The 27,068-nt window shown below is 49.5% G+C and overlaps 1 protein-coding gene across 2 annotated transcripts; it reads right to left on the bottom strand.

Moving 5' to 3' along the window:
* Positions 1-1,983: 1,983 nt before the first annotated feature.
* Positions 1,984-26,150, bottom strand: LOC125939661 (uncharacterized). Of its 2 annotated transcripts, none has more exons than XM_049669487.1 (11): positions 25,965-26,150; positions 25,320-25,750; positions 24,372-24,639; positions 19,789-20,062; positions 18,563-18,732; positions 18,133-18,298; positions 16,672-16,921; positions 14,026-14,257; positions 8,972-9,044; positions 4,229-4,548; positions 1,984-2,243 (listed from the first exon to the last, which is right to left on the bottom strand). In XM_049669487.1, exons 1-11 carry the CDS (start codon positions 26,016-26,018, stop codon positions 2,073-2,075), a joined length of 2,409 nt encoding a protein of 802 aa, XP_049525444.1. In that variant the 5' UTR covers positions 26,019-26,150; the 3' UTR covers positions 1,984-2,072. The 2 variants fall into 2 exon arrangements, with proteins under 2 accessions (XP_049525444.1, XP_049525445.1); XM_049669488.1 differs by having other exon boundaries at positions 25,983-26,150.
* Between the last annotated feature and the right edge of the window lie 918 nt (positions 26,151-27,068).

Genomic DNA, 27,068 nt, shown 5'->3' with positions numbered 1-27,068 from the left:
GTGCGTTAGCGAAAACTCAGTTGCATTTCCGACACCTGATCGCACAGAAGCAAGGTAAAAAGCGGTAATGGCTTCGTATTCGTGCGCGGTCGCTGAGGAGACGTATGGTGCGCCGCCGTAAGCGCCATCTCGTTTCTCTAAAACAAACTGCTCCGCGAAAAGGGTCAATAGTCGAGTACACTCTAGTACAACTTAAGAAGACAGGCGAGGGTCAGCCGAGAAGACTGGTGGCTCGGTGCGGCGGCGTATTCTCGCGCGCGCTAGAACGGGGGCAGGGAAGCGCGCGTCAGGCCGCAGCAGCGCATGGCGCTGCCTCGTGGTCCTGGAATCTTCGAGGTAATCTGCGATGGGTGTATTCTCGCGCTCGCAAGGCAGGGATCGGGGAGTTGTGCTCACGCTAGGAGGGTGGGGGAGGGGGGTAGTTTAGCTGGATTCGAAGGCTAGCCTACCGGAGCACTATGTTAGTGTACATCAGCTCTGAGTAAGTAAAGACCGACAGAGTTTGGATTCGGCGCCTGCGCAGTGCTGCTAACGCTTCTTCCCGGGCACACTAAACCGCTTGTGTCTGCTAATTCTGGACATATTAACTACAAAAGCGAAAATTTATATTAAACTCTCTGTATATATATGTAAAAAATAATGTTCCCGCGTTGTCCGTCTTCTCCGCGTTTGAATGTTCTAAAAAAAAAAAAAAGAATTCTCTTCCGGCTCGCACTCGTTCGAAGAGAAGGCATCGCTTTCAGGCATGATCAAGCCAGGAGGGGCAGTACGTAAATGGAGGCTCGAAGGTAAACAAACACACTTTACACAGAAGGGTTGAAAATTGAGCTTGTTGGCGCATTTTGAAACTGATTTGGTGGAGCGTTAAATGACGGGACAAGCAAAGACAGCACAAGAACGCAGACTTATAACCAGTTTTATTGCGATAGCAATTATCTGGACAATCCAGGCGAATTTCCGCCGTCGCCGTGATGTTCCATATGAAGTCCAAGTGCGATAACGCCGTGGCCGTGTGCTGTGTATGCAAGTGAAAGGGTTAGCCAAAGATGGTGGCTTGATCTCGCGCGCTCAAGTGGGGAAAGCGCGCTGTCTTCCATCGCGTGCAAGGCAGCGATGGGGGGTACTACTCTGGCAGCGAGGCAAAGCGCGGCCGCGTGGCCCCTATCTTGAAGGCGATCTGCGATTGAGACACTCTAGGCGCGCCGAACACACTACTGCGTTCTCGCCGCTTTGTTCGCGTTGAAGAGATAGGCAACACGAATGTTATTTAGTTAAGCGAATGTTTACAGCAGTGTATGAAACTTTACCTTACTTCGTATATACTTTAAGATTTTCTTCAACAGCACAAGGACACTAGAGGGGACAGAAGAGAGAACAGAGCGCTGTCCCCTCTAGTGTCATTGCGCTGTTAATCAAAGCATGTTTTGCCAACAAGCTGGCAATATTACAGCCTTCTTACTTCGTATAAGTTAATAATTTGCCATCGTCATCAATGCTTAACCTGTCGGGCGAAACTGACATTTTAATTTTTGTTGTATCGCTATTTTTCTGCGGCGTATCCAGAAGCATGCGCCGAAGACAACGTGCAGGTTGGCGGTAAAATCTCCGTGCGACCAAAGCAGACCTGTGCTATTATCGTGCAAAAGCGCTCCTGCGGCTAGCAGCTTTTAAATGAAGAAATCTGAATCTCCACTGAAAGTTTTCTCACGTTGAATTCACAGAGCACCTGAGCCGTGACCCAACTTTCTTCGCAAATTGAATAGAAAAGTCGTGCCGAGATTAAAATTTTTATGCTTGTTACTTCGTCCCCGATCGAATTTCAACAGGCCGTTTGATTCTGTTGCGTCGAGAACTTGCTCATTCTTTCGCTTCCGTTGGGAAGTTGTTAATTTGGCTGCAAGTCAAGTACGACGCGTCAGGCACTGATTGAGCAGCTCAATTTTCTTTCTTAGTAATAAACGAGCCACATGACAATTGCTGCCTAATGAACGTAGTGAACTATTTATAAAAAAAAAAAAGCGAGGGTGCCTCCGACACCTGGGCGCCTGAAAGTATAGCAACGTCCGCACTTTTTAGGCGCGGACCGCGTTTGTCCCGGAAGGAGGAACCAGACCGCAGTCGCGAAAGGGGTTCGGTGGCTTCAGCGGCGGTGGACACCTGAACGCCCTGGCGAAGTCCTCGTTCCTGGACGTCACTCGGTTGACCCAGCCAGCGCGATCGGGTCGGGCCGCGTCGTCGCGGAGCTGCGCAACATGTTGGCACGAGCAAGCATGCATTTAGTCTTGGGTCGCGATAAGGGAATGAGAAATGTTACTGAGTACTTTTGTTTCAACCTCACAGAAATGGTGGCGTTAATTCACCATTGGCAAATCTGACAACATGGTAGCGTTTGAGGGATGGTCGCGGCTCCGAAGCACCGACCAGCTTGCCCCGAGTCAATGATGCCAATGGTGCTGTCTGCTCTCCCACCACCTATTAGCGCCGATATTTCCATAAATTTGACAGTGTTTATATAGTTTGAAAAAAAGGTATCTAGAATAACCATAAGCTTTATACCGTTTGGGGCGTATCTTGTACCCAAATAATAATCGTCATTTTCTATGCTTGCGTTTCCATTCTCTGTGCGCTCGCTGCTTTCATGTCAAGAACGCTGTGTCGCGCATGCACCCACGTGCAGTCCTTGACCTGCAAGTAGTGGGCGATCGCTGTTAGGCACGCAAGATAGGACGGTGGTTGTTGTTAGGGGGACAAGATAAGCCCAAAAGCGTGCGAAATAACAATGCAGGTACTCCTGGAGAATCTAAACGTTGCCAAATTATGAGATCTTGTCTCTTCTGATAGTTTTAGTGCAAATCACGTTCTCTGGCTCAGTAGAGGAAAACATGGTGAAACTAAACAGCCTATAACTATACCGGAAAGGACCTACAGATTTCGATCCTGCCAGTGGCCCTTTTGCGTATAGACTTCTCTAGCACGAATTAACTGCTGCACGCTATACGATCACATGGTTAATAAGATGCGAAATAGGGCCGCTGAGTGCTATAAGATAAATCGATGGCGTCGAATATTCAATTAAGACGCTAGCTAAGAGCACGATATCGAATTGGAACTGAACCGAAAACAGAGAATCGCGTTGCTTATATGGAACCGAAAGCGAACGGAATAGTTACACGACAGTTCTAATACGTAAGCATTAGGAATGTCGAATATATATATATATATATATATATATATATATATATATATATATATATATATATATATGAATAGTGCAACTGACGGCGGTATGCTCTGGACCAGCGTCAGTTGCACTTCCCTCCTCAGGACGTGTGTCGAGTGATCTCCTGAATAGCACTGTGGAATGTGGTGAACGCGGCCTAAATCGTGAATCAGGGGCCTCGAAGAGGGGCGACGTAATGCGAACGCGTTTCTCTCGCATTTACCACGAAATCATCGCGGAATTCGATCTTTTTCAACGGGAGACCAGAAAGAAAACGGTTTGCGGTTCAGGTTGGCGGCCTTCTCTGTAGCTTTTCATTCGTGCGTTGCCTGCACTTGTGGATCAACCGTGCTACCCCATTTGTAAATGCACATACACTTACTCTCATTTTAGAAGTGACAACACTGTTATTGCAGTTGTCAATCGGTTGTCGGTGTTATTGCGGTGGTCAAAGACTTGTCGGGAGGCAGGCATTATAGGTCACCCTTAGCGTTTTAAATGACCATCAGAAAGCTCTCCGGTGGCGAGAGATCTACTTAGTGCTAAAATGTAGAAGCGCTTGTAGCTTGGCGGTCGCTTTTGACAACGCTGGTATGTAAACTAAATTGTGTGTGATAGAAATTACTATTGCTGAAAGGTCCTGCCACAGTGCATGTTCCTTAGGAGCTACGAGTATACTTGTGGCATGGAGGGGTTGTGCACTTACAGTATTCTCGTGCAGCTGAAGAGCACCGTCGAGTTCATGTTCAAAATAAAGGTAGGTTTACTTAATTTTTTTTATAGGCTATGCGAACAGGCATAACCCCGTTCAAAGTCGTTTGAACCATTATTTTTTTTTTTCGCTAAGGAGTTCATGAACGGGAAATAAACGTTTTCGGCTCCGCCAAAACGAGAACCAGAAGGAACATGGTTCGATTCGACAATCGGGTTAAAACAGGATGTTTAGACGCTTTCGAACTCTGTACGCTCCTTTCTGAACGACGCTGCTAATTGTGCCAGGGAGTCGACCTTGTGTCTAGAAGAAACGAGGGTCTGCTCCACGTCCGGCCCGTTGACCTCGCACTGGTTGAGCGCGTAGAAGACGTAGAAGAGCTGCTCGGGCTCCAGGTGCTGCAGTGTCGGCAGCACGAGCTCGGGGGCTCCCGGCCACGCGAGGTAAGCGCGCAGCGCCAGGGACAGCGCCAGCGACTCCAGAGCCATGTCCAGCTGGTACGGGGCCGCGTCCCACGGAGTGCAGTTGTCGTGGACGTACGACCCCGTCGCGTCGCTGTGCTGCCGTTGCTGCCAGCGAAACAGGTGCTGCAGCACGGTCTTGAAGGCGCGGACGCCTGCGAGAACACGAGGGCCCTCAATTAATACACTCTACCTCGCGGGGTGCCCCTGCGTAGTGTCAAATGCGTTTAGCATTATATTTGGGAAGTAGCAGCTGTTCCTTGTGACATTCTAACCGTTTTCGTGGGCTCATCCCGAAGATAGTGCAGTCTAACAGCCGTAAAAAGCGCGTGGTGGTATACCGCTGGTACCGCACTACAGCGTACTAGAATAGTACACTTTAACCGCACGGTGGCATGCTACTAGATCGCATTCTTCTTTCGTGAGAGCTAGAGTTTTGAGACGCTGCGCCTCTGGTCGGAGACGCTGGTCGAGAGGCGGTCGCAAATGCTGCACGGGGTTTCCAACTGGTCCATACAGAAGTGGTGCTCGAAGTACTGGCCAATACCTCCTTTACTAGTAAAGGAGGCATTGTACTGGCATATGGTACCGGTAGGCTCCCGCGTACGGCAAAGGCACGGGGGCAAGGGGAGCGCCGCCCATAACACGCAAGGCAACATATATTGCCACAAATGACCACCTTCTAAAGCATGCTAAACGCATTCTTGGATAGCAACCGGGGTTGGTTCTTAAACTTTTTCGGCGACCAAGTGGTTGCGGTTGCACGCACGCGTGTGCGATGATTCGTGTCAATTTATCAGTGTGTGAAGCACCTAACTGTGCAGCCTGCCATGCGTACTAAACGCTACTATAGATGCGACGACTTTTCTCCGGGAAGTGAAAAAAAAATTATTCCATCTCCTGCTAAATGGAACCATGTGTGGATGCGAAGCAGCGGGGAGATGGTTTCGCGGCAGCGGCCCGAGCGCTCATCGCGGCGCTGCACAGGAGAGAGAATGAGGCGCGCGCGCTCCGTCCTTTTCATACCGCGGAACTACCGTGGCGCCCCCAGCGGAGTATGCAGCTGTCGCGCCACCTGTCGTGCGCACCGCTCCGGATTCCTAGAGGAGAGAAAGAGGGAGCGTAGGAGAGGAGAGAGGGGGGGAGGGGACGCGCATGCGCTGTGGGGGTGTGAGACGCCGCGGGACGCAGGAGGGACGGACAAAGCCCCCGCAATAAGCTGCTTCGCATCTAAAAGTGTTTGCAGTAATTAGTAAGCTAACGCCCATCGCATTTATTTAATTAGCCGATGTCGCTGCAGTTGAGATTGTGATTCATTAGGTATCCGCTGTCTTTATGATTACGCGCACTATAAGACCCGAAACAAGACAAATATTGCATCCCCGATGATGTATACTATCTTGTACTCCAGAAAAAGTTTATTTTTCACTTCGTGCGGGCGTATTTATTGGTATTAATAATATTATTACTATTATTATAGCGATAGCAATTATATGCACACTTCAGGCGGATTTCTGCCATGGCAGTCGCCGTGAGGTTCCGTATAAAGTCCAAGGGCGATAAAATCGTCGCCGCGCGCCATACGTGCGAGTGAAAGCGCGCGTGGGACGCGCGCTATCACGGAGAGCGAACTCACGGCGGAGAGCAAACGCGACTCCCGTCGCACGAAAGGCTGGGGGGGGGGGGGTATGGGAGGGAGGGAGGGGGGGGGGGGGCGACACTATGCTGCGGCACCAAATGCGTAACTTGCAACTGAGCGCAAGGGGAACTGGCGACTGTCTCGCACGCGAACGAAGGAAAGCGGAAAGGCAGGGAGGGGGGGGGGGGGCAGCTTTTACTCTGCCAACAACTGTGCTTGCAGTTTGCCCGGCTGCGGCGGTCGCCCGCACCGTATCTTGAAAGCGATCTCCACACGGCTCTGACCTTCGTATGCACTGTGCATTCGCCGCTCAGTTTCCGTTCGAGCGATAGATCGCACGAACATTCGCTCACTGCGATGGCTGCGCTTGCTGCCAGCGTTTTGACAGTGGTTGTCTGCGGTCATCGAGTGTGATCTATTCACGTTTGCTTGTGCGCGCTGACACCACGCTTGTTCAGTTAGTAAGCGAATGTGTCCAAGTTTATGCAGCCGTTAAAACTACTATCCCTACTCCGAATAGCTCTCTACTAATTTGCTATCGCAATTGATGCTTCGCCTTTAGGGCGAAACGGCGACATCATCATCATCATCATTATTATTATTATTATTGTTATTATTATTATTATTATTATTATTATTGTTGTTGTTGTTGTTGTTGTTGTTGTTGTTGTTGTTGTTGTTGTTGTTGTTGTTGTTGTTGAGTAAGGCTATTCTTTGCGAACCTCGCCGGGTATCGTGACAGTTGGCGCTGCCGCCTGGGAATAGGCCAGCGAATCACAACAGAACTCGCGCAACGCGCGCGCCGCGGGGTTCCTTGCAGCGCCACCAGAGGGTGCTTGCATCCTCTGGTGGCGCTGCAAGGAAATGAAATGGTGGGAATTCACCAAGGATTGAAGCAAGGATGCCCTCTGTCACCATTGTTGTTCACGCTTTGCGTCAAGGGCATAGAAAGACGACTGGAAAACAGCGAATTAGGTTTTGATTTATCCTACATGCGTAATGGACAAATGGTGCAACAGAAGGTCCCTGGATTGATGTACGCAGACGACATTGTGCTACTAGCGGACAATAAAAAAGATTTACAGATACTTGCGAATATCTGTGGGAACGCAGCGACAAATCTAGGCCTTAAGTTTAGCACAGAGAAATCAGGGATTATGATCTTTAATGAACACACGAGTAACTTCGTGGTGTCAATTCAACAGCAAGTAATACCCATAGTGAAGCAATATAAGTACCTCGGCGTACACATAAACGAAGGAAAGAATTACTCAAGCAACCACCAAGATAATCTGAAAATAAAGGGGAAGCGGAATGCAGCATTAATGAAACACAGAGCACTGTGGGGCCACAATAAGTATGAGGTGGTGCGTGGAATCTGGAAAGGAGTAATGGTGCCAGCGCTAACATTCGCAAATGCCATTATATGCTTAAAATCGGATATATTGGCGGGTTTGGAAGTTAACCAACGATCAGTAGGCCGGTTGGCTTTGGGAGCACACGGTAATACGACAAATGAGGCAGTGCATGGAGACATGGGTTGGGCCTCTTTTGAAGTCAGAGAAGCACAAAGCAAAATTAGTTTTGAAGAAAGGCTCAGGAACATGGATGAAAATAAATGGGCGGCTAAAGTGCACAAGTATCTCTACATGAAAAGCGTGGACACAGAATGGAGGAAGAGGTCAAGGAAGTTGGCAACCAAGTACAGGATAATCGAAACTGTAAATAGACAACCAGGGGTCATCAGAAAGAAAGTGAGAGAAATAGAGACCATGAATTGGATGCAAAGAATGGAAACGAAAAGGACAATGGAGATTTACAAGAATGAGAAGAAAGAAATTAGAAGGGAAAATCTGTACGATCACACAAAGGGCAGTGCCTTGCTATTTGAGGCTCGAGCCGGTTGCCTAAGGACGAAAACATATCGGAACAAATATTCGGAACTAGATGAGACATGTGTATGCTGCAGTAAAGATCCAGAGACCACTCAGCACATCCTAATGGAATGCGACGGGATTCACCCAGCGAGAACCGTAGGTAACGTGCAACTCCCAGAAGCGCTTGGGTTTAAAGGGGAAGGAAACAAACAGATCAGCCGTAGAGATCAGCAAGAGACGATTAGAGTACTGGTGGAAAAAAAGCAGGGAAAAGATGGATATGACCTGATCTCTTAAAATCATAGGCAGCGGTACAAGCTAAACTTTTGAAAAAGAAAGATAATGAGAGGTATACAAAAATGCTAGATAAAGAACATGTGTAGTATACCTGATTAAATCATGCAGGCTATGTGACTATTTGTCGCCACCCCGTTTCAATGGGGATGCGAATAAATCATCATCATCATCATCATCGTAAAGCCTGGCTGCGTGCGGAGGAAAGAAATAAACAGAAAGCTCGCCTTCGCGCGTCCGCGGCTGCACGGTATAATGAAGTAAACGCTTCTCGCGGATAGAAGGGATTCGAATTGCGCTACGTATGTATGCGCATGCTGCCTCTGAAACCACGAACCGATTCAAGACGTTCGTCGTACTCGCTAGTAGTAAGCAACTCCACCTAACAAAGGGATCAGTATAACTTTGTGTGTGTGTATGTGTGTGTGTGCGCGCGCGTTGTTTAATCTTTTTGTGCACGCACACAAACTTCGCTGTACATAGATTCCAACTCGTCGGGTCTGCTGCATTAATTATTATTATTATTATTATTATTATTATTATTATTATTATTATTATTATTATTATTATTATTATTATTATTATTATTGCTGCAACATATAATTAACGCTTGAAATGAGGGGGACAAAAATTAAGGACGCCAGCTACCTGCCGTTCCTAGCGCTTTATACCTGTTACAATGGCATACCCACAAGGCCGAACTTCTACCGTTCACAACCGCATTTTTAGTAGTTGTAGTAATAGTATAGTATAGCGAGGTACACTCACCGATGCGTGCCACCTGTAGCATGGCTGTCGATGGATGCGTGCCCCAGAGTAAGTCCAGGGCGGCCGGTGGCACCTGCGTCGTGTTTCGTACGTTACAGCGGCAGAATTGCACACGTTCCTGACATTTGGAAAGACAACATATCAGCATGGAATAATATGCCTTGCCCGGTAATACCTTCGAATAAAAAAGCAGTCGAACCGATTGGGCTAATGAAGCCAAGGAAGGTACAGAGCAATTAAGTTTATTTCTTCAGTATTAAATGTACAATTAGATAAGAGTGAACGTTGCATATGCGATAAGCTTCATTTTCTTAATGGAAGGAAATGAAAATAAAGGTGGGATACGAGCACTTGCCACCTGCACACCTGCATGTGGAAGGCGAACCCACAACCTTCGCGCGAAGCATGTAATGCTCCATTTCAGCTATACGGCGGCGGCCGTAGCTTCGAGGCTACGGCCGCCCTGATAACGGAATGTCGTGTTCTGCCCGTCGTCGATATAGAGAAAGTTAGGCTAGATTGGTAGGTTACTCTTTTCGAGTTGCAAATAGCCTAGATATTGCCCCTTGAGCAGAGTTTGCTTGCCAAAAAAAAAAGACTTAAAATTAGCGGACGGCACCTCTTTCAAGTTCTCGCTCCAGCTCTATGTGTGGTATCAGACTAATGACGTCTACTGGGGATTGGTAGTTGTTTACTGATGGTTCAATATTGAATAGCGTACGAAAATGAACAAAGAGCAACCTGGCCTTTCGTGGCCTTTTCCTATATCGAAAGGACTTCATAAAATGTGCGAGAGCACCATGAAATAATGTAACATGACGTCGCTGGTACCATGGCTTTATGGGAATTTACGAAGGGAAAGTCTAACACTAAGCTTGCTCCAAAAATATTTATTTTTTCTTCGAATATGTGCAAATATACCTTTGGAAGGGTGATCTATATCGTATACGACTGTTGGTCGCGTTCATTCCATCACATCATCCTTGACTACTGGTGCTGTCGTTTCTTCAAGGCACGTTTAATGCTGTCATACGTTTTGCTTACTTTATACAGACTGAAAATTTAGCACTAACCGTAGCTTGAGGCCGGTCACTCAGTATAATGACGTCTACACGGGTACTCTCACCACATATTAGATCCGTTTTTATATTGTTGTGAACAGAGGAAGAAGAAGTGCACTATAACTACGCGCACGGACCAGGGAAATGGGGATCATCAATGCAGTCGCACCGAACTATCTTGACCGACGGACGTGCATGTCGCTTCGTTCCTCACTTTATGGTGCCGCGAAACCCGAGGAGGAGACTGCCGTCCGCACAACCGACCATGGACCGACTACGCCGTCAGCGCGACGTCATTCGAAGCGCCGCTACCCGCATTACCGCCGCCGCAACCGAAGCCTTGCAAGAAACCGAACCGACGCATACTGACTTACAAGTTCTCCTGTACGAAATCGATGACTTAGACCATGGCCTCGCTGAAATCAACGCCGAACTCGAAGAGCTCGAAGAGCTCATGATCGACGACGACGAATACGAAGCCGAATTCACCGAGGCCCTCGAATACCACGAGATGATCCATCACGCCATCAGCGCCGAACTCGAAGAGCTCGTGATCGACGACGACGAATACGAAGCCGAATTCACCGAGGCCCTCGAATACCACGAGATGATCCATCACGCCATCAGCCGGGTCCGTTTTCGCCTTCATTCCCGATCACTACCGACTGCCGCCAGCCCTTGCGAGGACTGCAGGCAGTACATCCTGCCTGTACACCTGGGTAAGCAGGTGAACATCAGCGCAGACACCAGACCACCGACACCGCGCGTACCACAACCGGAGCTGCAGACGGAGGCCAGCTCAAACGCCAGACCACCGACACCGCGCGTACCACAACCGAAGCTCCAGACCGAGGCGGCCAGCTGAAACGCCAGACAACCGAGACCGCGCGTACAACCGAAGCACCAGTCCGTGGCGAGGGAACAGCGTCAGATCATCCTTAACAACGAGAAGGTGATCGCCTACATGAGCCCTCAGATCATGACTAGAACCGACGACAAGTTCGACTTGCCTGAAAACGAAACGCTGCCCGAAAAGTTGCCCAAGAACGAAACATGCAAGCCGTTGAGCCTCGACAAAGTAGATCAAATACAAAACAGCGAACTGAATCGCCATTGCTCTGGCTCCTCGCACGACCGCCACCGCAGCGTGGAGACTGACCATCAGCGGCAAAGCAGTGCTCGAAACCGTAGCTCCGAGACCAGCGTATGCACAGCGTCAACGACCCAATCATACGTGACAGCGCCAACGTCTTCCACCAGAGAGCTCACATTCATCGACCGACCGCGCCAACTACATCGCAGAGTCCACCACCGACAGATACGCCTGATGACTACAAGCTTGAAAACTTCATCCACAACCCACGAAAAGTGCAACTCCACCGGTATTGTCATGACCTACCGTGTACCGCCGCGCCGATATACCAGCGGACGCCATCGTTCGACCAACATCAAGAACAAGACGGACATGGACAACCTGCTCTTCATGTGTATGTCAAAGGACACAGTGAAAGAAACTCCTCTGACGGCTCCTCTGGTCATCTGCGCGCCGTCACGTGAAGTCTGGGCTTCTGTTCCAGCCTGGTGGGACGCCAGCAGCAACCGCCGTCGCCGCCAACGGTGCAACTTCGAAGAAGTTTAGAAGACGACGTGACGCCGCTGTCATCATCAATCATCTCGTCAGTTTCTCGCGGGTGGCAGTGTGTTGCTTCTTTTTATTGCGATAGCAATTATATGGACACTTCAGCCGGATTTCTGCCGTCGGCGTCGCCGTGAGGTTCCCTATAGATAAATTCTTCGCCGCGCGCTATCACGGAGAGCGAACGCACTAAATGCCCCACGCGCAAGCAAGGAAGCGGGAAGCCAGCGCCGGAGGGAGCGGGGGGGGGGGGGGGGGGGGCACTTCTACTCTGCCAACAACCGCGCTCGTCGCTCGTTCGCACCGAACGAGCGCACCACGCGGCTCTGACCTTTATGCGCCGTGCATTCGCCGCTCAGTTTCCGTTGAAGCGATAGACCGCACGTACCTTCGCCGCTGCGGCGTATGCGCTTGCTGCCAGTGTTTTGACAGTCGTTGTCTGCAGTCATTCAGTGTGTTCTATTCATGTTTGTTTGTGCGCGCTCACACCACGCTTGTTATTGCGATAGCAATTATATGGACACTCAAAAGCAGATTTCTGCCGTCGGCGTCGCCGTCGCCGTCGCCGTGAGGTTCCGTATGACGTCATTTGGAGATGAAATCGTCGCCGCGCGCCGAACGCTGTATGTGCGAGTGAAAGGGCGCGAGGGGCGCGTCTTTCACGGGGAGTGAACGCCCGGCTGAGAACAAACGCGCGTTCTGCGCCGTGCTCAGAAGTAGGCGTCTCTTTTCTCCTTTACAATCACCATATATGTAGAGCAAACGCGCCTTCTTCAGACGCGCGAGAGGCCATGGGGGAGGGGGAGGGAAGGGAGGCGACGTTTAGCTGCGGCACCAAGTGCCTATTTATATCAGAGGCTCCAGCAACAGTCACCAACGCCGCACGCATTTTGAGCTAACGCGGGCAAAACGCCGATGGCGTCGACAACAGTTCTGCGTGTTGTTGCTACCAAAGCCGCTCACCTTACTTCGTATGACATTGCTGTGTTGCTATCGCATTCATTGCTTCGCCCTTAGGGCGAAACTGTGACATTTTTCATTCAGTTAGTAATAGTCGGGCCACATTTTCCAACGCACGCTACACATGCAATGCTGCCCGGATCGGCAGTCCAGCGCTACAGGTGTGTCCCTTCGCACGCGCTGCCCACGGGAAGCGCTTCTCATCAACACCACCGTTTTACACGCGCCTTCTCGTGATCATAGAGTCTCTCTTCATGTCGGTCTACTTACGCCGCAGCACATCTGCTTACTTAATCCGCTCATGTTTACTACAATTCATATTGCTACCAAAGCCGCTCACCTTACTTCGTATGACATTGCTGTGTTGCTATCGCATTCATTGCTTCGCCCTTAGGGCGAAACTGTGACATTTTTGTGAACAGAGGAAGAAGTGCACTATAAGTACGCACACGGGCCAGGGAAACGGGGCTCATTAAAGCAGTCGCACCGAACTATCTTGACGGACGGACGTGCAGTCGCTTCGTTCCTTACATATGTCTCATGCCTTCCGTCCTCATTTAGTCCATTTGTCCATATCCTGTTCAAGTACTGGTGCATTTGAACGCGTTCCATATCTCAACCGTAGATGAAACGAATATGTTCCGGGCACGCCATTGCCCCACACATTAATGCACGCAATTGTCTATGCTCCATCTCACCAGCTCGTGTGATCTAGTGAAAGCTACGGGTCCCGTCAGCCAATTAGAAGAGAGAGCCAGAAGAAGGGGTCTTCCACTCTTATCGCCCTCCGCGCGACGCCGACTGAATGGATGCTTCACGGATAGATTACTATGGCACAATGGGCGAGCCCACTTCTCTTGATCGAGTCAAGGTCGCGCTACACAGGTGGAAAACGAGTGCGAATGAAACGTGGAAGGAGACACGAAAACGATTTGCTAAAAACATGGAAGGCAAACTATTATCCCTTTTACAAGCATCCTCTCTATTTTGGGACACACCGCCGGTATTCGGTACTTACTGGCTAACAAATCCCTGGAACCATTGTGTTGTTCTTTCTGGGGTTTTACGTGCCAAAACAAGTTCTTATTATGAGGCACGCCGTAGAGGAGGGCTCCGGATTACTTTTGACCACCCGGGGTTCTTTAACGCGCACTACAACGCAAGCACACAGGCGTTTTTGCATTTCGCCTCCATCGATATGCGGCCGCCGCGGCCGGGATTCGATCCCGCGATATCGGGCTCAGCAGCGCAACGCCTTAGCTGACTGAGTCACCGCGGCGGGTTTAGAACCCGTGTGGCACGTGGGCAAAGATGGCGTGGTGATCCAGTGTAAAAAAACGCAGAAAGATATTTTTTTCCCGAGCGCTGACTGCGTGCTTCGTTAGCGACGTACAAACCTGGAGCGTGGCTTCGGGCGGAAGCACGCCATCGTTGTCGGCGCCCTCTTCCCGCAGCGCGAGACTGCATCGCGTCGAGAGCAGGCCCGGCAGCCAGCGCTGGTCCGCGGTGGTCCGGTGCGGCCCGTTGGTGGCCAGGTGCTCGCTGACCGCCTTCTCCTGCATCCAGGCGAACACGGCCTGCGACGTTTGCGAGGACCTGACGAGCGCCGCTTTATTCCCTTCGTAGAACCTGCGCCGTGCCGTTGGAGGAAAAAAATGTGAACGTTAACTAAACGGGCGATGTGAAGCTTGTGGGACCTGCTCGCCCTACATAACGAACGCGAGCCAGCATGTTAGGCCAAGAATGGCCAGGACAATGCTGACTTAATAATCACAGTAGACTCGAGGCAACGGCTCCTATAGTCATTGGCTTACATTCAGTGTGGAATTACTGTTAGCGTTATGTAGCAGCTGTACATATTGCCGCCGATTGCACATTCGCGATATGTACCCGGTATGCTCTGTCGTTGCATGCAGGGGTGACGTACGGTAACGCTATGCTGAGAAACTGCGTGAGCAAGTTTCAGAAATAGCGGGCGTATTACGTTAGTGAACGGAAAACAAAATAAGACCAACAGAGTTTGGATTCTGCGCATTGCTGCTGACGCTTCTTCCCGGGTGCACTAAACCGCTTACGTCCGCTAATTATAAACATCTTATTTACAAAAGTGAAAATTTACAATATTAAGCTCCTTCTATATATATGTAAAACAGTAATGTTCCCGTGTTGTCCGTCTCTCCGCGTTTGAATGGCCGAAAAAAAAGAAAAGAAAATTCTCTTCCGTCTCGCTTTCAGGTATGATCAAGCCAGGAGGCGCAGTACGTAAAAAGAGGCGCAGATGCAAACAAACAAACAAACAAACAAACAAACAAACAAACAAACAAACAAACAAACAAACAAACAAACAAACAAAAGAACACTTTACGTAGAGGGCTTGATAATTGAGCTCATCGGCACATTTTGAAATTGATTTGGTGGAGCGCTAAACGACGGGACAAGCAAAGCCAACAAAGGGAACAGACTCATAACCAGTTTTTATTGCGATAGCCAATTCTATGGACCCTCCAGGCGCATTTACGCCGTCGCCGTAATGTTTCACACAAAGTCCAAGTGCGATAACATTGTGGGCGCGCGACGTATGCTGTGTGTGCGAGTGAAAGCGTTCGCAGAAGATGGTGGCTTGATCTCGTGCGGGCAAGGGAAGAAGGTGGGGAGGAAGCGCGCTGTCTTTCATCGTGTGCAAGGCAGCGCGGGGAGGGAGGAGGGTTCTACTTCGGCGGCGGTTGCGTATGGCGCGGCTCAGCGCGGCCGCGTGGGCGCTATACCTTGAAAGCGATCTGCGATGGGGATAGTCTAGACGAGCCTAGGGCTGATAGCGTCGTGTACGCTGTGTTCTCGCCGCTTCTCGCCGCTTGGTTCTCGTTGAAGTGAGAGGCAGCACGAAGATAAATTCGCTCGCTGCTGCTGCTGCTGTGTTTCGTCACGCCAACGTTTTGACAGCGAGTGTCCGCAGTTATCGAGTGAGATGTGTTCATGTTTGCCAGCGCGCGCGTGACACCATGCTTATTAATTTTGTTAGTAAGCACATGTTTACAAGTTTATAGGGCCGATGAAACTTACTATAATTAATTCGTATAGCTGTCTAATAATTTGCTATCGCAATCGATGCTTCGCCTTTCGGGCGAAACTGTGACGAACGCACTCCACGGGGCCGCCTTGCGGCGAACTCCGTATCCCAAGGAGGCGCGGATGCTCGCCAAGTAACAATGAAGAAACACGCAGATGGGGAAGGGCGGCAAGTCGACGTAGTGACGAGCAAACATAGCAGGCGCAGGCAGATAAATTGTGCAGATCTCACATATTTCCTTTGAGGTGCATTGGCTCCCTGCATCCATAGGGATAGGCCGGGAAGGTCAGAATGCATGATGTCCCTTTGAGCGTCGTGAGTTTCCTCGACGGTTCAGGCGCAGCGCTAAACCGTCCAGAAATCTCATTTTCATCTTTTGACACGATCCCCTGTATTCTGACAGTTTTATCGACTATAATTTTCGATCGCCTGCGTTCAAACCTCGTGGTTCAGAAAGCGCACATGTGCAAACGCGTTGAGGTGTTCGTTAAGGGTTGGGGAGGGTGGATATCAGCCGTCGTCGACACCGTGAGATACCAAGATGAAGTTGTCTGTCACTGACCGAGTCCAATCCTGCTTATAGAGGTTCGACTACCTGACGCGCGCGCACACCTTTCGTTCTCGATCATGAAAAGGACGAGAAAAAAAATTAAAAACGATTCACCAGCCCTTCTCCTGTCGAGAAAATTGGGGTAAGCGAAGCTTGTCGTGTGTGTACCTGACCTTCGTCAGGGTAACGTAAAGTTCACGACATGCCACGGTAATGAAACATAAATGTTTATTAAATGTATGCATCGAGGGAAGGAAACGTGCAACGCAACGGAAGAAAAAGTTGCATGAAAGGGAAACAAAAGTAGAAGGAAACGCCACCACCACCACCACCAACGCCGAAACTTGTGACCCTATAAAGCTTCGCTTAAAAAGGCGCGTTTGAAGAAAGTGATATATGCCTCGAGAAAAGTTGCGTATATAATACCTCGTGAAGTATGCCTCGCGTGAAGTGGTGTTTCGCAGCCAACTTGGAGCGGGCCCTATCCACGGCATGGAGTAGGCGAGCTCGGCCAGTTTGTCCGAAAGCGCCGCGTCGTTGACGTCCAGGGCCCCGGTACGCAGCTCGCTGGACAGCTGGCGCCGCAGGAAGCTCAGCAGGGAGTCGATGTTTAGGCCAGTCACCAGCGGAGACAAGATGGTCAGCGCGTAGAGCGCCAACTCCGGCTCGTACTTCGCTGCAAGGTATATATGCAGAAAGCGGCGTATAATAGCACTCGGGGCATGCGCTCTCTTCACCTTCCAGAGTCATGAATAAACAGTAGCTATTTATCGTATAACCGATCCATTAATCGTTTGGGATGATTTACATGCGCTTGAGAGACAAGAAGAAAAGAGTCCAAAGTACACAAGACACACGGGCACTTGCGACACCCCTGCGGTTCGAGCTTTCCTAATGCCAATTCTCTTTCAAAGTTTTAGGATTAAAACTTGAAGTTACAGATATTCAAAATATTTGAACAAAACAGGCGGCGGTGCCTATAGATGCCCATATATAGTATACGGGGTGCATTTTTTAGATCAGGATTTTTAAGGATCACTTGTGGCAGATAACGTAATTGTAGTCCTAGAGCTGGATTACTCGAAGTGGCGGACATTACTGGCGCAAGAAATGGAAACGAATAATATCCTAATTAATGAAAGTTCACTCATTCACATTATCAATAATTACTTTGCGGCACATATTGCAATGTATGCGAATGGTAGCCGGTGAGTTTGCAACGTACATCCACTTGGAACGACCTCAAAACATCGCACGGGTTTCGAGATATGCGCCGTGAAACGTGCGGTGAAAATGCTATATTATTTCACTCATATTTTTTAACAAACCGTAGTTTTCGGAATTGAATAACAAAAAATAACTCGAACGCTCATGCATTTCATCGCACTTTCGGAATGAATATCTGTATACTATTGCCATACTAAAAATTCGTTCCAAGTCCGAAATTTCTGTCGTTTTTATTGTGGCGGTGAAGGGGGCGAGTGGCGACGTCGCCAAGCTGTCCGGACTGCACATGCTATGCATTGAATATCTATAAATTTTTTCTTGTTTGAGTCTTCGCTACAGCTTGGTAAGGATGACTTTCTGGGCAGAAGATAGATGTCGAAATATAAATACAAGGTTTTGGCTTTAAAAAAAGATACTTAAGAGCTTGATTCTTTGTTCCGTTTACTGGAAGTTGCGAAAATGTTGGTTCGAATTAACGAACGTTTTTTTTTTTTTCCCTATCCAAATGCAAGACCTATCAATATAGAAGCTGTTGTTCCTTTTAACCGGTAATTCGGTTTAAGCGCTTTGCATTAACCGATATTCTACTGTATGTGCGCTTTATGCGATAGAACGACCAAGGAGTATATAGGTACTCATTAAAGGAACGAGCGCACCCACCAATCATGCGAATGCAATGTTCGGTGGCGGTGCGGGCGGGCGCCGTGTCATCGACATCGATGAGTCGGCCGAGCAGCTGCTTCTCTGGGCCGGCTGGCAGCAGGCGGGACGCCAGCAGGGCCGTGCGCAGTCCCAGGTAGTTGAGCAACTCGTGCTCGCTCACTTGCTGCGTCACACAACGTTTCCGTCATCGCGTCAGGTGTGAGGAAATATGTAAATAGTTCCTTTGTCTTAGTTTCCAGTAGCTCTGGAGAAGACTGAGCTGTGTAGCTGTCTATGCGCAAAGTCGTACCACGCACATAAGAAACCGCCACATTAGTCTCAGAAGAAAACAGCCAGCAAGAAGACCTATTGCTAACAATAGAAAGAAGCGGCTGCTCCGATACGTGCGTATAGTGTTAAGGCTCTAGTACGTTTCTCAAGGACTCACCTTGAGCACGTCCGGCAGGGCGTCGACATAGCTGGGCGCCCGAAGCACGACTTCGTCGGGAGTCTCTCGACCCTCGAACGCCTCCTCGATGATGGTGCGGAGGTTCCACGAGGACCACGCGCTCTGCGGTTCCCCCGCGGCTCTCGGTCGTGATGTGTTGTTGTTCGCCTCTGCATCGAAGAGAGGAAAAGCAAGGGCCCTATGTGCTATATAGCAGGCCTTTAATGTGCAGGCAGTCGATCTGTTGAGGTGGTTCGAGAAGGAACTCTCGGTCATTGTCGATTATTCACTCACGGATGCCCATTTCTGCGAACTTTTCATTTCATTTACTGTCTGTTTAAACAAGCTATAGAAAGATCATTTAGATAAGGTTAATTCGCACATTTAGGACATCAGCTGGAGATGCTTTCAATGCATCACTATACAGGGTGTTCATTTTTAAGTTTTATGGAATTTTTAGAAATCTCCTGTGGTAGGTAGCATAATTCTTATAATTGAGCTGGTTTATTCGATGAGGCGGACATTAGAAGCACAAGAAATCGAAACACATGTTCAACTAATTAACAAAGAGAACTAATTAACTTATTAGTTAATTACGTTACGACACATATTGCAATTTACGAATTGTAGCCGGCGAGCTTGTCAGGCGTATCCACTTGGAGTGAATTTCCAGAATGACACCAGTTTGGAGATATACGCCATCAAACTCGCCGTAAAAATGCAGTGTTGTACCACTTACTTTTTTACCAAAATGCTGTTTTATACATTGAAGCACAAAAGTAACTGGAACGCCCATGTATTTCGTCTCGCACGTTGGGAAATAATATCTCGAAACTGGTGTCATCCTGGAAATTCATTTCAACTGAATGCGTCTTGCAAACTCACCGGCTACAATTCGTAAATTGCAATATGTGTCGTAAATTAATTAACCAAGAAATTAATTAGTCAATTTTTGTTAATTAGTTCAATATGTGTTTCGATTGCTCGTGCTACTAATGTCCGCCTCTTCGAATTTATCTATGCTACCTGCCACAGGCTATGTAAAAAAAATCCGTAAAGCTTAAAAATGAACACCCTGTATATCTCTAAAGGTATATAACCCACGGATGTCAGTGACTGAACCTGAGAGCCTCCGTAGAATATACTTCAGAGGATATGTAGCTCGCAAGGGACAAGGAACAGGATGCCCTTTTGAAAAATTCGCCCACCGATTTCTGGTACTTCACCTGGAAGGCGCCGCGTGGTATTCCAGGGTGCCGGGACGTCGCCCTTTCGTGCATTGTCCAGGAGCTCCTCTATCCTGTTGACGTATTCGGGCACCGGCAGCTTTCCTCCCGCCGACAAGAAGACCGCAGCGGCAGCCTGCGCCACTTCGCGGGGACCCACCGTCAGAGCGTCCAGGAGCAGCCGCGGCTCGGCCAGGAAGGCACGACCGTCGGCGCCCACGCCCATGCGCAGAAGCGCCGGCTCATTCGTGAAGTAGTACGCGTTGCCCACCACCTGCACAAATGCGAACGGCAAACGGAGCAGTCGTTTGCTTGCAATCGGTGGCTCCTCAGCTATATGACTTTCTATACCGTTGAGCACGAGGTCACACGTTGAACTCCTGATTGGCGGGTGCTCAGATGGAGGATTTATATATATTGTAACCTAGCCGCGGAAGAAGCGGAGAAGGTGCTCTAGAAGACGAAGAAGTGTGGGACTTTTTAGGAACACCAATAAAGAGTGATGGCCACCTTGTTGGCCTGGTCACTTGTTTTGTTCCATATCCAACCGTTGTCGCAAGTATTGCATTAGGTATCTTCATCAGTCTATATTTATGTCCACTGCAGGACGAACGCCTCTCCCTGCCGCATTAGGTATACAGTGCTTTGAAGTAGGGACATTCCCTGAATGCGCTGGTGCGGAACGAGAAATCGCCAGAGCTTGGGACGAAGGTGTTCTGGTGGAGAATAACTGCAAACATACTCTTGCGACGAGATTTCGGTCACGATTTCGGCCCGTGAACAGTTGGCCACACCGAGCTCCGCTTACCACACGGCAATGGTACGCCAACACGAACGGATACTTAAAAGGATACAGACACAAACTTTGGCGGGTGGTTTTTTTGCGTCGGAACAAAAGTTGAACTGTTGAAAATGACGAATACAACAAGCTGCTTTGAAAAAAAGAACGAGAAACATCTTTTTTTTTTTTTGCGATTATCTGCTGCACCTTGCCTCCAAGCGGCCGCCGGCAGAAGCTGAAATTTGACGTCATAACACCCACCCGCGGCCAAAGTCGGCCACAGCTGTCGCAATGTTTCCAGGGGTGCCGGTTCCTTGCAGCGTTTGTTTAACCCCTTTCGGCGATTTTCGCACATGGTCTGTCTGAAACACTATCCCCGTCGGCGCTCCACGCAGGTGGTGCGTCGGTACATGCGCCTTCCCGCGGTCGTCGCTCGGTATTGACGCGTTCGTCGTGGCACAAGGAAATGCCCAGTCATTGCTGTTCTAACCAACGTTAGAACAGCAACTACTAGTCTAAGAACGTTGGTTCTAACACCATCGTCGGTCGTGACACGCCGTCGCACGCGTTTCCCAAAGACGAGAAGGTGCGTAAACTTTGGATACCTGCCTATTAAAGAGCTTTAGCTTGTCCGGTAATCGAATAGACGCGGGCGTTGGGGCGTTAAGGCGGAACCGTAAATGTGAGTGACCTGTATGGTGCTGCCACCTGGTGGCGCAGAGCTCAAACAGACAAAAACAGATAATATTGCAGTAACCAAGTGCGTTCTACTTCGCTGCTGGTGTAAATCTTCGGCAGCAACACGATTACGCCACTGCCGAAAATTTACACCAGGAAATGACCAATAATTATTGCATAAGTGTCTGGTGCAGAGCGAAATCTTCGCGCTACGGTTCGCGAAAACCTGACCGGCAGTTCCACGGCCTCCTGCTCTTCTTCGTCGCTTCACGCGGAAGGCATGTAACCGTAAGCGGTAATATTCCTTGCGAAGTTGGAATAGTCCTCGTCTGCAGACGTGTACTCATCGCTGGTAGACTCACCAGAACTGCAATGCTGACGCTGCAATCTACGCTGGATGCTCGCGATGGCGCCGTCGGCGCGCTTCGAATGACCGCGGCCGGCCGGCTGGCTATCCGACTAGGGTGTCGTGACGTCATGCCTTCCAACACCCGCGGGTCGGGTGGCGAGGCGCGCGCTCAAAGAACGCCAAAAATAAAGCCATCGGCTCAAAAATGAGCTAAGTGACTACTTCTTTTCGGTGTAATCACACACTGAGGATTCATTTTCAGCATTTTCGTAAAATTTTCAGATTTTGTGTCCGTATGGTCACGACGTCCTGCACGAGCAAGCGCTCCGACAGCGGTCGTGAGAAATTCTGCGATTGTGGAACAATGGTTGCCATGGCGGTGATCCGCCGTATAGTGAAAACAGCCGCAAGAAAGGAGGAAGAAAGAAAAGAAGAAAGGAAAGAAAAAAAAAAGGACGCTCAGGGGGAAGAGCCGTCAGGCCGAGGAGGGGGGTGGGTGGTGCGGAAAGGCGCAAGTGGAATCAAATAAAAATTATTAAGTCGAAGAAAAATTATCACCAGGAATGGCTCGAGCGTCGTCGTCTTTTTCCACAGCTCATTGGCGCCCCTCGGCGCAACCGCGAGAACGCGCTCGTGCCACTGCTCGCGCGTTCGTCGTCGTCGTATTCCACAGCTGGCTCCGTTCCACATCTGCTCGAACGTTATTTCCCCGTATAGCACACGCGCGCATGCGCGCAATGTCATACGTTCTTGCAGATGAAGTGGCAGTCTCACTTTAGCTCCGCCTTCGCCATGGGAAGGCCGCGAGTGGTTCGTGCGCCCGAAGAACAGCGATATTGCGAGCAACGACGCTGAGAGCAGCGGCGTGAATGTGACCGTCGGCAGCGCCGCCGACTCGCCGTACAGAGAAGAACGTTCCCGCGACGCGGTTAGCAAGCGTCTGTTAGCAAGTTAGCAAGTTGGCAAGCGCCCGTGTTGCGGAACGTCGTCGTCGCAGCGACTCGGGCACCCGAGTAGAGGAACGTGCCCGCGATGCGGCACTCAAGAGAGGCGCAGAGCCGACGACGCTGGCCGCAACGAAGGCGCGCGACGGTTCGGCGGTGCCTACGCGAGGTTCAAGAGATACTTTCTCGTCCGTAAGCTTAGATCGAGTTGTGCAGTTTGCAAACGGCTGTGCTTCGACAACGACCTCTCCGAAATTGACGGGATGCGGTCGGAAGAGCGACGGCACAAGGCGGTGGACGTGTTGACTCGTTGCTTTCCCGGCGAGGAGGACGTTGCGAGGTTTCGAGTGTGCGGTATACGTGCAATGACGCTCTCGTAAAGAGTAACGCGCCTCGTTTCAGCACTTCGAACGGGTACGTGTATCCTACCTTGCCTCCGCACTTGCCCAAGCTTAACACCCTCGAGGAGAGATTGATTGCGCCGCGCCTTCCGTTCATTTGCATACGGCGACTCGCGAGCGGGCGGAGTTGCCATATACTTGAGGAACGACGTAGCCGTCGCCGTCGCGCCGTACGACGTTTAGTCCACCACCAAAAATAAAAAAAATAAAAAAAGCGCGGAGTGTTGTGCCGACGTGTGCGCTCTAAAGACCGCCGACGAGGGGGTCGTTGCCACTGTGTGCATTCGACCTGCCTCTTGCAAGCGCGACGTAGAGGACTTTATGAACGACCACATTGGATGGCTGCTCGATCCGGCCTACGACGGTCGAACTCCAGTCCTCGTCGTTGGCGACTTCAACGTGGACGTGTCGCGGACAGATGGCAATTGGCTGCCCTCGTTTATGCTCGAACGGTTAGGGCTACAGTGCTACACCGATCCCAAGGTGCTAACGACCACGAGGCGCACGTGTTTGGACTTAACTGTCGCCAAGAACCTGTGGATCGTCGTCACCGAACCCTTGGCCGTCTATCACAGCGACCACAAAGCAATAGTAACTTGCGTGAAAAAATAAACACCACCAAACATTTATGTATCTCTGTGTATTGTACATTTAGATTTACCATCTATACAGCTTCGCTGGTCATCCACCTTCACAGAGTGGAATGGCTCATGATTTTTATATTTATTTATTTATTTATTTATTTGCTTTCAACGGCTGTCACTCGTCTTGCCGCTTATCCTTGGTGTTCTTTACGCTGTCGTAACTCGGAGTCAACCGTTAATAACTAATCAATCGATCCATCATACACTAACCAATAAATCAAACAGTAATCAATTAATTGAAACTGACGAGCATGTGAAGCAATATCTAGAGACTGAGTGGTTAAAAGTCGCAATCTTCGTCGAGAGAGACGGGCCATGGATCCACTTGTTACCACGGGTGCTGTTTTAGCCGGGCGCCAACCTGTGTTCGTGAAGCGTCAATTTTTGCGTAACTGCAACAATACTGACGCTGCAATCTACGCTGGATGCAAACTACGCCGGTGAAGATGACTGTACCCAAAGCAGCTACCGCCCATGCAGAATAAGCAGCTGTTTTGCTGTTTCTGTCGTCTCACTGCAGAGCTACATTCTGCGGCATGAAATCCAAGGAGGCCTTGCCATCGTATTTTAAAGATGGTGTAAGGCATCGTGAGCTACTTTAGAAAACGTCAGATAACTATATTCTCACTATTAGTTGGCGTACTCGCGAAGCACACTTATGACACGCATCAAGCGTCTTTACGCTGTATACAGATCGACCTACTAAATTATTTTGGGTGCCCGTTATATATACTGCCGTTCGAACGTTACATGTTATCAAGGCACTTTACTGCAGCGTATGTGCACCTTGGAAATGTCCGGGGCGCGGGCCTTGTCCCGTGCGTTGTGCGGCCAAGGCAAAAGACCAGCACTTTCGAGCAACTTAGAGCGAAGCTCGGCTGCGTCCTTGAGACCAGGCCTGAGGCACTTGCGGTAGAGATGCGGCATCGCCTCGGGCAACCAGCGGCCGTCGGTCTGGCCGGCCAGAATCTTGTGCAGGTCTTCAGTCAGTGCTGCCTGGTGCAAGTGGTCCATCGTGCGCCGGTCGCGATTCACCTCCCAAGTCTCGGCCTTCCTAATATGAGAAAAAGTACCGGTAGTTTAGTAGGCCGATCTTCTCGATTACTGAGCGGCGCCGAAGGGTTGAACCCGCAAAGATTCCGCGAAATATCACCATACACCCCACAGTCATATTCAAGTCAACAGCAAGTTGACGGTTGTTGAGATTGTTGACGGTGTTGACGGGTGTAAAACACGGGCTTTGGCGTGCTCTCGATGCATCGTACTAATGCGAGGCATTAGCACGTCAGATATCAAGGAGGCTATATATGCCTGAAAAACAGTTTAGTGACAAGTCCGCGCCGTGATGACTTTGAACACTATGTTGACAGTCGCATCATGTGTATATATGTAGACGACACCCGTGTGGCTGATATTCTAGTTGAGATTAAAATAAAGAATATGGATTCGGTAGAGCATGCAATGAATAGAAAAGGTAATCAATGGCCTGTCGGAGTAACCGAATGTGCCAAGAGAAGGAAGAAGACTGAAGCGGACAGGATGCAGACACGATACTGGGAAATTTTGACGTATGACGGTTGACGCAACGTAGGGGTTACTGGACATCGCTAAGGGTTACTGGACATCGCTAGGGGGCGCCTTCATCCTGCAGCATAGTTGAATATGCCGTTGCCGGTGTTGCTGAAAGAGGATACCCACTCCACATGCCAAATACCGTTCCGGAAGCCCACGTACCGGCTGACGCGGTGGTCCCTGATCCAGTTGTTGCAGACGTGACCGAACAGGTCTTCGCAGGGGTTGGTCATAGGGTCGAGAGAGACGCTCGAGGCAGCAACAACGCATGCGCGGCTACGGCACGTGGTGCGGACCGACTGGCGGCGAAACGACGAGCCGGGAGGCGTGACCATGCCGAAGAACCTCCGGGACGCGATGGAGGTCTCGTTGCGACGAGCGTGCTCCCAGTCCCCAAGCAGGCTCGGCATGCAGAGCGCGAACAAGGGCAGGAAGATGACGAGCATGCGGAACAGACTCAGCCAGCTCGCCAGGCGCTCGACCTCGTCTTCATCCACGGCGCCTTCCTCAGCCGCGGCAACGCCTCCCCCCGCGCCAGCGGGACGTCCACCGGCGGCGTCGTCTCCATCAACGGCAGCTTGGGCGGCGTCGGCCTGTGAGTGTTAATTACCAGGGCGCATGAAAGTGGTACTGTCCATCTGCGCTACATTGCACGCGTCTTTGAGGAACCACGCAAACAGTCAACTACGAAGACCGACAGTCGTATTTTCTTCTCACAGCGCAAAAGCGAAATTACATTCTTGCACACACCCCGCCTACACCACACCACGAGTGTGCGGAACTTATCTTTGCCCTTGTGGAACTTACCCCGTGCGCTTCACGTACCATTGAGCTCTGGTTCCTGAGGAGTAGGGGCTGCATTGCTTCGTATACCGGTGATTCAGCGGGTGCAGCGATCCTTAAGTCGTCCTGCTGCTCGGCTATTTCGCGTGGGGCGAAGACCAGCTGTGGGCGAGGTTTGTGCACAGCGAGAACCTGCGGCTGCCACGAGACGCGCGTGCACGAGTGCGCCGCGGGTTTTCTTTTCTTCCCTCGTTACGGCGTGGCACGTACTCGCACTGCCATGGTTTTAAACGCTTAACAACTATACTCTCAGCTGCGTTTGATTAAGAACTTCTGCTAACTTTAGGATAAAAAGAAGAAAACAAGAAAAATTGAACAGTGAGATAGGTGATTCAACGTAGTTTTAATTTCTTGTCCCGATAGTTTCTTGAATGAAACAAAACCCAAATTCAGACGGATATGCAGATTGTTGAACGCTGCTACGAATGATTGCTTCAGCTGATGCTGCTTGAAACCGAGCAAATATTTCCGCTTGTTAATAGTAAATATCTCCCACATATCTTGTGCCAAATTTTAAAATATGCAAGAGCTACGCAACTGGACAGAACAAATGTAATGTTGTTTGCCGTCGCTTGGAGCAAGTAAAACTATGCTTTGTACTTCGCCTGATTACATAATTAGTTATTATTAATTAGTGAAATTTTCAAATGTTATATTCAGAGCAAAATTCGTTTGGTACTTTTTTGTGTTTCACGGACTTTATTTTATTCTTGAAAAAAAAAATCCTTTTATGGAGCACGCATTGAGCAGTAAGAGATATCTGATGGGGAATTTTTTCAGGATTGTTTACAATTTTCTCATTGACATTTTATCTCTGAGTATAATATTTGAGAAGTTTATTAATAACAATTAAATATGTAATTAGGCGAAATACAGAAAAATGGTCTGACTTGCTCCAAGCCACGGCAAATATTACTACCTTGGTTCTGTCGTGATACGTGGCACTTGTATATTTTTTTTTAATTTTGGCGAAAGTTACGTCGGACACATGGTATATTGGCCTCAATTTGGACTCTACAAATTTCACATATAGACATCGCAGCTAAACGCACAACGATGTGGCACTTT

Source organism: Dermacentor silvarum, chromosome 6, assembly GCF_013339745.2.
Source record: "Dermacentor silvarum isolate Dsil-2018 chromosome 6, BIME_Dsil_1.4, whole genome shotgun sequence".
NCBI lineage: Eukaryota > Metazoa > Arthropoda > Arachnida > Ixodida > Ixodidae > Dermacentor > Dermacentor silvarum.
The sequence above is the reverse complement of the archived record's forward strand: the minus strand, read 5'-3'. Positions and strand labels throughout refer to the sequence as shown.